Source organism: Protopterus annectens, chromosome 1.part1 (assembly GCF_019279795.1).
Source record: "Protopterus annectens isolate FY-2018-M chromosome 1.part1, PAN1.0, whole genome shotgun sequence".
Lineage (NCBI taxonomy): Eukaryota > Metazoa > Chordata > Ceratodontiformes > Protopteridae > Protopterus > Protopterus annectens.
Genome location: NC_056726.1, coordinates 1,230,295,348 through 1,230,308,838, shown reverse-complemented (window position 1 = coordinate 1,230,308,838; position 13,491 = coordinate 1,230,295,348). Strand labels below are relative to the sequence as shown.

Sequence of the window (13,491 nt, the reverse complement as noted above, 5' to 3'; positions counted from 1 at the left end):
ACTGTACTAAGCAAACACTTAGTCCAAGAATTAAAACAACTCGTAACAATTCTGGGCTTCCGTCAATCAGCTTATCCATCCAGGCCACACCCCAACCACATCCCCAAATATCAAAATCACAGAAGAAAGCATAACATCCTACATTAACTCATTTTTTCATAAGCTCCATCCTCTCACTCATAAAAACAAAAAGAGTCTGCAACAAACCACCCTTCCCTATTATTACCAATTCACCTACCTCACTCTCTCTTAAACCTGTCCAAACAATTACAATAAAGAAATTGCTAAGCCAAATGAAACCCACAACTCTTGCCACCGACAAACCGCCGAATAACTACCTCAAATCAGCAGCCGATGTCATCTGATACCCATTTTCAATACTGGTTAGTGGATCAATCACTGAACAGTATGCACCTAAAATCTGGAAAACCTCCTATGTAATCCCACTCCACAAAGGAGGTTCCTCACTAGAACTATCTGACTATAGGCTAATATCTATACTATCTCTTTCTAAAATCTTAGGAAAGCGCATCCACTCTCAACTGATGCAACACCTACTATCTAATAAGCTCCTTTCCCATGCACAACATGGATTTTGACCAGGCCACAGTACCACCACGGCACTCCTCAAATTTACCAATACTGTCACCCAACTAAAAAACATTGACCAAATGGTTGCCTCAATATTTCTTGACATGTCAAAGGCATTTGACATATTTCTGCCACATGAACAACTCCTACATGAGCTTAGATCACTTATGTGATGCCCCTGCACTGGCCCAGTAATGAAGGAGCCTCAATCCTCACCACTAACACCTGTGAGGAATATGGAGATTGGGAGGATGACAAGTGCATGCACAGTAAAGTACAATTTCCCTTAAGAGCACACAGAGATCACAGTCCGTCTGGGGCTGGTTTCTCCCTCTCTCTCCAGATCCCCAATAAGACTCCTCACTGGCACAGCTATAGGGTTAAGCTCTCAGCTGAGTGGTCAAGCCAAAACCTACAGCACCCTCTCTGTCAAACCAGTGCTTTGTGTCCCTGCCCAAGTAGTTGACACACACACTTTGAGATTTGATTTATATACAAACACACAGACACTCCTGGAGAAGGCTGCCACAGATTCACTAACTATGCCCCCTTCTGCCAAGACTATAAGGTAATACAAGCTGCCACCAACCACCCTTATCAGTTACTATAAGGCCCTTGCAAAGGGTGACCAATTCTACTGCGTAATGTTATTATTATCCAAATGGTAAGTGAGTCCAAGACTTTAAGGCTATTTAAGAATGGCCTTTACAGTGTTACCAAATACATGCAAGTACGCTAAGAGCTTAAATATCTCTAAACAAAACCAGCCACAATTAAAAGTTTTAAATATATTTACTAATAAATAAGAACAAGACAATACTCAATAACTCAATGCAGTGATAGAGTTTGGAATCACAGGAAATATTTCAAAACAACATTGCAGGACAGTCTCACATAAATACAGAAAACATCTAGACTAATCTTACTATATTCCTGTCTATCTCTAAGAGATACTGTAATCTACTACTTATTATTAGCAAGGCAAATAGAAGTGCTGAATGGATGTTTCTAGGCCCAGAAACAAATACGAGATGCACAGAGTTTCTCTCGGAGATAGTTCTTAAATTAATAATGCACATTACTGCTGGGTTAGCTAGATGACATCACTATTTGACACCTGCCTCTAGTTCACAAGCTAAACAGATACTAACAGAATTTAACATGTCTATGAAAAATACTTATCTCTTAGAAGCTGACACTTATCTCTTAGAATCTTTCCTGAAACTGGAAGTCATAAAACAATTAACAATTTTACATTTTAAGCCTAGTAATTATTTCTGTCTTAAGACAAAAGAAAGAAACTCTAGCTGTAGACATTCTGTCTTCCAGCTGTGGTAAACACAATCGTAAAACTCTTTACTTATTTTTTCAGAGTTTGCAACTCTGTATGTCCCAATTTCTACTATGAAAATACACATTTGCACAGGCATATAGTCCATATACATTTCTGCTCTTTTCCAGAAGGGTGCACTTTGGTTACATTTTTGAAGCTCAGCACATAACATACGGGTTACTTACATTTGTAGACAAGCCTATAGACCATATTAATATTTACAATGACATAGAATTATTTACAAAATTCTAGCTAGCTGGGCTGGCAGCCTTCACAACTTGACATATCTAAAACACTCATTTAGTTCCAAAATTACCTATCTGACTGCTATCAATCAGTCAAATGGTAAGATGTCCTCTCCTCCCCACTTCCCATTACAGTAGGTGTTCCACAAGGCTCAATTTGTGGGCCTCTGCTCTTCACAGTTCTGACCAATAACTTACACAAAGCTACTAATCTTGCTTCCATCAACAGTATGCAGATGACGCCACTGTCATCTGCACCGCACCTACCCTAAAATAAATATAAGACAATACCCGCCATCAAGCCTTTCTTAGAAAAATACCAGCTCATCCTTAATCCCAACAAAACTAAACTAATGCTGTCCCCTAACCAATGTCACAAAACAAAACTAATGCTGTTTCCTAACCAATGTCACACAACAAAATCCCCTCACCATGAATTTACAATCACCTCATCCTATCACACTAATCAAACCCTCCTCAGAAAACAAGCTACTAGGTGTCATTCTAGATGAGAAGTTAAAAATTGACAAACATATCTCATGCCAGCAAAGAAGCCCACATTAAATTAGATTCCCTTTACAGAGTAAAACATTTCTTAACAAACTTTTCCAGACAAGCTATTGCCAGGACTCACCTACTATTCACTTTAAGCATCCCCTATATTTACTAACCTCAAAAAATCAGATTTAAACAAACTTAAATCATGCTACCATAAGACAACCAGATTTGCTGCCAACCTGCCCAACAGAACCCATCATTGCCTTGCTCCGAAACAACTCAAATGGCTAAAGCTGCCCAACCTACTTACCCTAAACCAACTTACCATATCCTATTCCATAGTTTACCTACCAGACAAATGTCCATCCCTACAGGAACTAGTACAAACCTACCTCAATAGCAGGACTCTACGATCCTCAAAAAAAAATTACTACTTGAAGTTACAAAATCCAACAACTGCTTTGGAAACTCACTATACTTTAACTATGTAACTAAATCATGGAACTCCACTCCCCAGAACATACTAAACACAGAAAACCTAACTCACTTGAAAAAACTGCTAAAGTCACACCTAAATGACAACTGGTTATGCTCCTGCTCCTCACCAGGCTGAACCCATTTCTCCCCTCCTCACCCTCTCTCTCCCTACTCTCCACTTTCACTACATCTCTGTGTGTACTGAATACCTTACTTACTCCCTTCCTCACCCTCTCTCTCCCTACTCTCCACTTTCACTATATCTCTATGCTTACTGAATACCTTACTTACTCCCCGCCTCACCCTCTCTCTCCCTACTCTCCACTTTCACTATATCTCTGTGCTTACTGAATACCTTACTTACTCCCCTCCCTACTCTCCACTTTTACTATATCTTTATGCTTACTGAATACCTTACTTACTCCCATCCTCAGCCTTTCTCCCTACTCTCCACTTTCACTGTATCTTTATACTTACTGAATACCTTACTTACTCCCATCCTCACCCTCTCTCTTCCTACTCTCCCCTTTCACTATATCTCTGTGCTTACTGAATACCTTACTTACTCCCATCCTCACCCTCTCCTCCATACTCTCCACTTTCACTGTATCTTTATACTTACTGAATACCTTACTTACTCCCATCCTCAGCCTCTCCCCCTACTCTCCACTTTCACTGTATCTTTATACTTACTGAATACCTTACTTACTCCCATCCACACCCTCTCTCTTCCTACTCTCCCCTTTCACTATATCTCTGTGGTTACTGAATACCTTACTTACTCCCATCCTCACCCTCTCTCTCCCTACTCTCCACTTTCACTATATCTCTGTGCGTACTGAATACCTTACTTACTCCCCTCCTCACCCTCTCTCTCCCTACTCTCCACTTTCACTATATCTCTGTGGTTACTGAATACCTTACTTACTCCCCTCCTCACCCTCTCTCTACCTACTCTCCCCTTTCACTATATCTCTATTCTTACTGAATACCTTACTTACTCCCATCCACACCCTCTCTCTTCCTACTCTCCCCTTTCACTATATCTCTGTGGTTACTGAATACCTTACTTACTCCCATCCTCACCCTCTCTCCCTACTCTCCACTTTCACTATATCTCTGTGCACTGAATACCTTACTTACTCCCTCCTCACCCTCTCTCTCCCTACTCCACTTTCACTATATCTCTGTGGTTACTGAACACCTTACTTACTCCCTCCTCACCCTCTCTCCTACTCCACTTTCACTATATCTCTGTGCACTGAATACCTTACTTACTCCCTCCTCACCCTCTCTCTCCCTACTCCACTTTCACTATATATCTATGCTTACTGAATACCTTACTTACTCCCTCCTCACCCTCTCTCTCCCTCTCCACTTTCACTATATCTCTGTGCTTATTGAATACCTTACTTACTCCCATCCACACCCTCTCTCTTCCTACTCTCCCCTTTCACTATATCTCTATGCTTACGAACACCTTACTTACTCCCATCCTCACCTCTCTCTCCCTACTCTCCACTTTCACTATATCTCTATGCTTACTGAATACCTTACTTACCCTCCTCACCTCTCTCTCCCTACTCTCCACTTTCACTATATCTCTGTGCACTGAATACCTTACTTACTCCCTCCTCACCCTATCTCCCTACTCCACTTTCACTATATCTCTATGCTTACTGAATACCTTACTTACTCCCCTCCTCACCCTCTCTCTCCCTACTCTCCACTTTCACTATATCTCTGTGGTTACTGAATACCTTACTTACTCCCCTCCTCACCCTCTCTCTACCTACTCTCCCCTTTCACTATATCTCTATTCTTACTGAATACCTTACTTACTCCCATCCACACCCTCTCTCTTCCTACTCTCCCCTTTCACTATATCTCTGTGGTTACTGAATACCTTACTTACTCCCATCCTCACCCTCTCTCTCCCTCTACTCTCCACTTTCACTATATCTCTGTGCGTACTGAATACCTTACTTACTCCCCTCCTCACCCTATCTCTCCCTACTCTCCACTTTCACTATATATCTATGCTTACTGAATACCTTACTTACTCCCCTCCTCACCCTCTCTCTCCCTACTCTCCACTTTCACTATATCTCTGTGCTTATTGAATACCTTACTTACTCCCATCCACACCCTCTCTCTTCCTACTCTCCCCTTTCACTATATCTCTATGCTTACTGAATACCTTACTTACTCCCATCCTCACCCTCTCTCTCTCCCTAATCTCCACTTTCAATATATCTCTATGCTTACTGAATACCTTACTTACTCCCCTCCTCACCCTCTCTCTCCCTACTCTCCACTTTCACTATATCTCTGTGCGTACTGAATACCTTACTTACTCCCCTCCTCACCCTATCTCTCCCTACTCTCCACTTTCACTATATCTCTATGCTTACTGAATACCTTACTTACTCCCATCCTCACCCTCTCTCTCCCTACTCTCCACTTTCACTATATCTCTGTGCTTATTGAATACCTTACTTACTCCCATCCTCACCCTCTCTCTCCCTACTCTCCACTTTCACTATATCTCTGTGCATACCGTATACCTTACTTACTCCCCTCCTCACCCTCTCTCTCCCTACTCTCCACTTTCACTATATCTCTGTGCTTATTGAATACCTTACTTACTCCCATCCTCACCCTCTCTCCCCCTACTCTCTACTTTTACTGTATCTCTGTGCTTACTGAATACCTTACTTACTCCCATCCTCAACCTCTCCTCCATACTCTCCACTTTCACTATATCTCTGCGCTTACTGAATACCTTACTTACTCCCATCCTCACCCTCTCTCTCCCTACTCTCCACTTTCACTATATCTCTGTGCTTACTGAATACCTTACTTACTCCCCTCCTCACCCTCTCTCTCCCTACTCTCCACTTTCACTATATCTCTGTGCGTACTGAATACTTTACTTACTCCCATCCTCACCCTCTCTCTCCCTACTCTCCACTTTCACTATATCTCTGTGCATACTGAATACCTTACTTACTCCCCTCCTCACCCTCTCTCTCCCTACTCTCCACTTTTACTACATCTCTGTGCTTACTGAATGCCTTACTTACTCCCATCCTCACCCTCTCTCTCCCCTACTCTCCACTTTCACTATATCTCTATGCGTACTGAATACCTTACTTACTCCCATCCTCACCCTCTCTCTCCCCTACTCTCCATTTTCAATACATCTGTATTTGCTTACTGATCATATGTGATTATAACAACATTGAGCATAACAATTTACAGTACCAAACAGGCATATCCAAGATACTACTCCATTTTATATTAAGCTACCTTATCTCTGAGACGCTACTCTACTGAATGATTTCTTCTTACTAAGTGTAACTGCCAAAATGTGTTACTAAGTGATCCTGTTAGCTTTATTATTAACTTGAACAGTGATATGTGTTACTATGTGATTTCTTACTATCATTTCTCTGATTGTTTAAAATACTGATTGTTATGTTGCTGTTATGTGGATCTTTTCTCCCCGGGCCTCCGCTGAAAATGGGCAAACTTCCCTAGTCAGACTTACCCGAAAATGCATGCTGATGTAAAACCTGCTCCATTAACAATGCCCATTTGTTAATGGAGCAGGTTTTGCATCAGCATGTAAGTAAGCAGGAAAGATCCAACTTTGCATCACCAAAGCGACAAGCATGATGATGCAAAGATAGTAAGTACTGCCCTCGTAAGTTCATGGAGAGAGAAATTTTGTGAGAAGGAAATTACAGTAAAATAAAACAGAATATCCAGTAAATTGGATTTGCAGAGCAGGAAGCTATACTGTCATGCCAGAAGAAAGAGAAAGACTGCAGTTAAGTGCAAAAAATAGTTGCACATAATCTTTAAACTTTGCTGAAATTAAGGTCCTTCACACATCTATAGTCAAGTAATACTGCCAATCCCAACGTTGACTTTAAAATGACTGGCTTATAATAACTAAATTCCTTTTGATCCCTCTCCCAATAAGTGTGAGAAACAACGCTCAGCATTCTCCAGTCCAGTGGGACCATATAGTCTTAAACCAGTTGGCAAAACAAGCATATGAGTGACCTGGGACTTAAGTCCTACAAGGAATATATTGGTGTGAGGCTTATACTTGTAGTAAATTAGTTTTACTTATTTTATTTCTGTTTGATAACCATTTAAGTGATCTGGTTGACAGACCCTTTTCAGCCACTACCCAGCCAACATGGCGCAAGACCCAAATCATCATGGTAAATACATTATTATCTACCCAAATGCATGAGTAACGTTGGTCCAGTTGGCAAGGTCGGTAACCAAAAATGGTTAAACATATCAAATAATATGTCACAGGTAAGATATATCAATCATTTTAATTCTTAAGTACCGCCTTCAAAGGGAAAGGGTGCTACTTCACTATTAGTCGCTGATGTTTTAAAACATAAAATCCTAACATTCAGTGTCATATATTTTAAAAACATTAACATTGCTACACTTACATTTAGTAGGTCTTTCACTTCATTTCTAGTTTGATTGTATGTCACTCATTTTGCCCACCTGTCACTTGTTTAGTGAAGAAAGTTAAGCAGATTAGAGTGGAGGTCTACAAGTAATATGAATCCCAGCAGAGCAACTACATAAAAACAGGGATGTCAGCATATGTTCAGACGGCATGCAATCATGTACAGTCGTAAGAGTACTGATGGAAGATGTTGCATAACCCATCACTACATAACTTCTTCTTCTTTCGGGTTTTTTCCCGGTTAGGGGTCGCCACAGCAGATCACCTGTCCGCTCATGATTGGCAGTGGAGTTTTACAGTGTCGAGTTGCCAGCCCAGTGCCCAACCTTCCATAGAAGACACACACACATGCACGCACTCACATCTAGGGCCAATTTAGTGTGTCCAATCCACCTACAGCATGTCTTTGGGATGTGGGAGGAAACCGGAGCACCTGAAGGAAACCCACGTGACCACAGGGAGGACATGCAGACTCCACACAGAAGGCATCCCAGCCGAGGATTGAACTGGAGAATCTCCTGCTGTGAGGCGGCAATGCTAACTGCTGCACCACCATGGCCACCCAACCCATCACTACATAACACTAGGCATAAAACTGCCTTTGAGATTGATGACTATGTATTGTACTATCTGGAACTCAGCATTTATATACTGGCTGGATCCTACCATAGGACTATCATTTTAAGCATATTTGGTGAATATCACTTTGCTCCTTCTCATGAGTCCTTTACTGCCAAATTCCACACAAGATGCATTCTTCTGAATGCGTCTTGGTCGAACTTGAAAAGACGAAAAGGCAAAATGACGAAGCGGCATATAAGCAAATTCTTTCCCTGGGAAAGAAATCGCTTGGCTGCGTCCGCTACTTTGCCGTTTTCGTCACTGTAGTGCAATCTCTGAGCTGGTATAGTTAAGTAGGGGGTGTAGGGGGCAAAGCCCCCCACTTTATATTATGTTTTAAGTGTGTTTTTTTTTTTTTTTTTTTTTTTTTTGGACCAGCGATTTTTTTTCCCTTGGGAAAAAAACTCTGTTCTAAGCGTTCGAGTTTGTAAGCTTTCGCTTACATGGGGTTGATAAAGCGTTCAGTGATTTAATATAGACCCAATATAATGCCTAACTTAAAAATAACTCCCTACAGTACAGCAGAATCCAAATATAAATGGGTACTACATTAAAATAAAAAAAAAAACTCATTGCATACAATAATAAATTTAACTGTCAATATGTCTCTGATCAAATCCAAAGACAGATATAAGGTAAAAATAGCACAAAGGCAAAAACCATAATGTCTTTTCTAACTGTATTAGAAACCTCAGATATAATACCCAACATGGCAAAGAGCTAATATAAAAAGTAACATGTGCTCAGACCCCTCTCCTCCCTACATTCACAGATCACAAGCCCACATCTACACTCCTCCTTAAATCTCCCAAAACAATTCCTCAAAGTACTTTCAAAGGCAAAGAACACTGCTTTAGTGGGGCTGAATAACATACCATGTTACGAATGACTAGAATAAAAAAGGACCTGTTAAACCTACTACAGATGCTATTCAGTACGATGTCTTCAAGCAGGCATTTGTGCCAGATGAATGGAGGACAGCAATGGTTATCTCCCTACACAAAGTTAGGGCATTAATGAACCCAGGTAATTATAGGCTCATGAGTCTGAGCAGCCTCATCTGTAAGGCTACAGAGAGGACAACTACAGAATTAATAAGGACACAGATAACCAACAAACTCTTGACTCAAGCCAGTTCGGTTTTGTCAAGGAGAGATCCTACCTATTTAACCTAATTTGACTTTTGTGAGAAGGTTACTGAAGCAATGAATGAAGTGAAATTAGTACACCACATAAGTAGACCTCGCAAAGGCATTCAACACCATCCCACATTCGGGTATTGTTGATAAATTCTCTCAGCTAAATGTAAATCCCTAAAGTAACTTGTTGATTATCAAGTTGTCTCACAAACAAAATCCAAAAAATTACGGTAAGTGTCTCTACCTCCAAAAGACAAGTCAGTAGTTGTGTACCCCAGGGTTCAGTCCTTGGACCAGTCCTCTTTGCCGTTTACTTCTTTGAGGTCAAAACTAATATAAAGGGTGCCATCATGAACTCTCCAGAAGATACCAAGATCCTCCAAGAGGGTTTTTTCCAAAGAAATAGCTGGTGTCATAACCATGAACTAAAACTAAATGCCAAAAATGTATATTAGTCTATTTTGGCAAGCGTGAAGTCCTCTTTCGCTATCACATTGACAACACACCCCTGAAGACTGACTAAGTAGTGAGGGACCTGGGAACCTATGTGGGCAACAAACTGTCCTTTGATTATCCTGTATTCAGTACTGTAAGAAACTCCTTTTTCATTGTGCAACTTATTAGCAAGGGTATGGTGTCTAGGTCCAGGGATGTGATCATTCCACTGTTTGTCTGTTTGTGTCTTTTGGCTTTTAGGGGTCGCCACAGCGGAACTCCGGTCCGCTAATGATTGGTAGTTGATTTTTACGTGCTGAGTTACCAGCCCTGACTCACAACCTTCAACAAGGGTACGCCCATTCACGCGTCTCCACGCAGAAGACGCTCTAGCTGAGAATCGAACCGGACAACGTCTTACTGTGAGGCGACAATGCTACCGCAGCACCACCACCGCGGACACGTGATCATTCCACTGTATTCAGCACTTATTAGTCCAGTCATTGCGTATAATGCCCCTTCAGTACATACCTGTTCAAACACTTAACACAACTTGAACCACCACAGTGCTTTCTCACTAAGAAAATCAAGGGCCTAAATCATAGGGGTCTATATTAGAACACCGAACTTTCAAAATTTCGAGTGTTCTAATATCAAACCGTAGTATTCGAAAATTTACAACATCTAACATACAGAACAGCAATTTTTTTCCTAGGGAAAAAATTTGCTGTTCCAAAACACATACACACAACACAAGCACACCAAACAAACAGCAATCCACACACATACACCTAAACTCTTACACCTAATGCTATACTAAACTATACATACACCACTAACTATCCACTTACCTTAATCTAAACCCTAATCCTAAGGTCTGTCACTATCGCACAGTCACCTCACCAGCGCCCTAACCCTAACTCACCTACCCCGCCCTAACCCTCACATCCACACAATCGCACACTTACCTGAACCCGACCTGTAACTTTCCACCACAGCACTGAAAATACCGAAGCAACAGAAATGGAAAACCAAATTCTTTCCGTAGGAAAAAAATTTGGTTTTCTGTTTCTTCGATATTTTCAGCGTTCGTTGAAAACGGGTCAATATTAGAACACTCAAAATTTTGAAAGTTCAGTGTTCTAATATAGACCCAATCATAGGAAGTTACTAGGCTATTGGCCCTGAGGCTCTTATAAGCCTAACCAAAGGTTTAGCCCATGTTTAGACAAATTATCACCCAATGCCCCTGCAGCAGGGACATGGGTGGAATCCCCAGGATGCATTTCCAGTTATCCAGGTTGCGTTTAAAAAGGGGTAAAGAGGTACTCTGCTTGACATGGAGAGGGAGTCTATTCCACAGATGGGGGAGTCTCTGGGACACAAATCTGTTCCGCCAACAAGTCTTATTGATGTCACAGACCACTTTGAGGCCGCATGTGTGGGTTACTCGAGTGGAGCTCGACTTGCGGATATGCCACAGTCCCATCAAGGCGGGGTCCGAGATTGCCTTATATGCCAGACAGAGGTTACCTCTGAGGAGTATGTATGAAACTGAGTAGAGGGATAGGGATTTTAGCCTATCTGTGTATGGTAGATTTTTGAGGCCCTTGATTCTCCTGGTGAGGAACCTCTGTGGTCTCTCCAGCTGCTGCATGTGCTTTGCGAGGTACATGCCAAATGGGCATTGTCCTCAACAATGGGCCTTATAAGGGAGGAATACAGGGATGTTATGACCTTCTTGTCCCTGGATGTGATACCCTTACTTATGACGTGGGCCATGTAGAAAGCTTTCCATACAATGGAAGCAAGAAATTACACTGACCATCTCAAAACTTTGTTTCTCTTCAGCGTCATACAGGCTACTGAGGGTCGATCTTGCATCGCGTACAGAGCCTCAGATCCTCTCCTCTCTCATCTACTGCACATCTGCAAGTCCAGTGGTGAAATAAGCACCTGCTTAAGGGATCTTTATCTGTTTTGCAACATAAACAGAACATGTTGGAGAGATAGCTATGTATCACAGAGAATACCACTTCATTGGACATCATCTTTCATTCTACATAAGGTACTTCCCTTACTCTACTGAATGTAACATGGATGGATGGATGGTAAAATGCAAATCTGCCCTTGGTTTAGCACCATTGTCCCTTATGGATACAGGTAAAATGGGAATGTCTTACCCAGATTTAGGTTATTCATACTTAAATTACAAGGTCTAAAAACATCACAGGAATGCAGGGCTAGGCTTCTAAAGGTCCTCATGGATCAACAGTCTAATAAGACCCTATGAGCTGGCAATTAAGCACAGTCAGTGCAAGATAATACAAATTATCTGGATTAATTGTGTGTTGATTAACACAACTAATAAAACTGTTTCAAAATGCCTATAATTTATAATGCTAGCCTTGTTTGCATCTTTCTGAAGTTTGGAATTTAAATACACACAAAAAAATCTTAACTTTTCAGGACAAAGGCTTGAAATGGTGAAAATGTCTTTTAACTGATCTACATTTCTGTTAGCATCGACATTTGACACTAAAATGCCTGTTTGCATTGGAGTAGTCAGGAGGCTACAAAATGCAGAATATTTCTGATAAAACAGGCTGTCAGAATGCAATACATAGAAAACACAACAGACACAAACCTCCAAAAATGTAATGTTTGTATAGAATGACATAACATGACATGCAAGTTATATGCAGTTCTGAAAGATTCCTTTGCTTAAGAATACAACTCATACTAGCTAGTTCTCTTGACACTCTGTGTTGCTATACATACACTCTGAAATGCCCTTACCTCCAACTTCATGTCTCTGTTTTAGTCTCCAACACCTGCAGCATACAGCTCACAGATCTATGGTTTAGATATGTCCACAGTTTCTGCTTGACAGTTGAATTAAGTAAATGCTAAACTCAGTTAAAACTACATTAAAAAAACAAGTTCCTTTCTCCATCCCCCAACTACTCCCAGTGCCAGCGTCTGCTCTTGCTACAGCTAGTTCCGAAATCCTGTCCAGCTTGTAATACAGTCCCTCTCACATCATTTCCTTTGGCAAATGAATATGCATAACCTCATGCTGAGAAGAGGCAGGATAAAAATCTCATGCTGAACAAACCTTAGAAGCTCTTAAAGTGGAATGCCTGTAATTCAAAAGTGCTCATATTATAAACATTTTATAATTAAAACTATAAATACATAAAAACTGCTGCCATCTGCCGTAACTCTAGGCAATATTTGACACAACTGCCTGTATCAGCTGAGACTGCCTAGCAAAACTGTAATCACTGTAAACATACCTCTCAACTGCTTGCCTCCAAAATCGGGGACAAATTGGAAAATAAGGGATACCTTTTTAAAATATCACTACTATTAACTTGAAATACTGATAGAAAGTGTTGGGAGAGTGGCCTAATGGTTAAGGTGTTTGCATTACAAGCACAAGCTGCAGGTTTGAGTCTCCCAAGGGATAATTGGCTAGGCTTAAAGCCTAGTACTAATCTATGAACCTATAAAAGATTGTGAATTAATATGCATTTTTTTAAATACATATACACAACTGAAACATGGTACAGGCATACCTAACATTTATCATTTAGCCATTAGTCTAAAAATAGTTATTTCAATATATTATCAGTTATATTC

General features: G+C 40.8%; 1 protein-coding gene across 1 annotated transcript in view; it reads right to left on the bottom strand.

The window, feature by feature from the left end:
* The window catches only part of LOC122809484 (zinc finger protein 595-like), a 224,113-nt gene extending 211,252 nt beyond the window's left edge, over positions 1-12,861 (bottom strand). Inside the window, exon 1 of the mRNA XM_044081034.1 lies at positions 12,646-12,861. Coding sequence (XP_043936969.1) covers positions 12,646-12,657 — 12 coding nt within the window. The 5' untranslated portion in view covers positions 12,658-12,861. The remainder of the gene's footprint in view (positions 1-12,645) is intronic.
* Between the last annotated feature and the right edge of the window lie 630 nt (positions 12,862-13,491).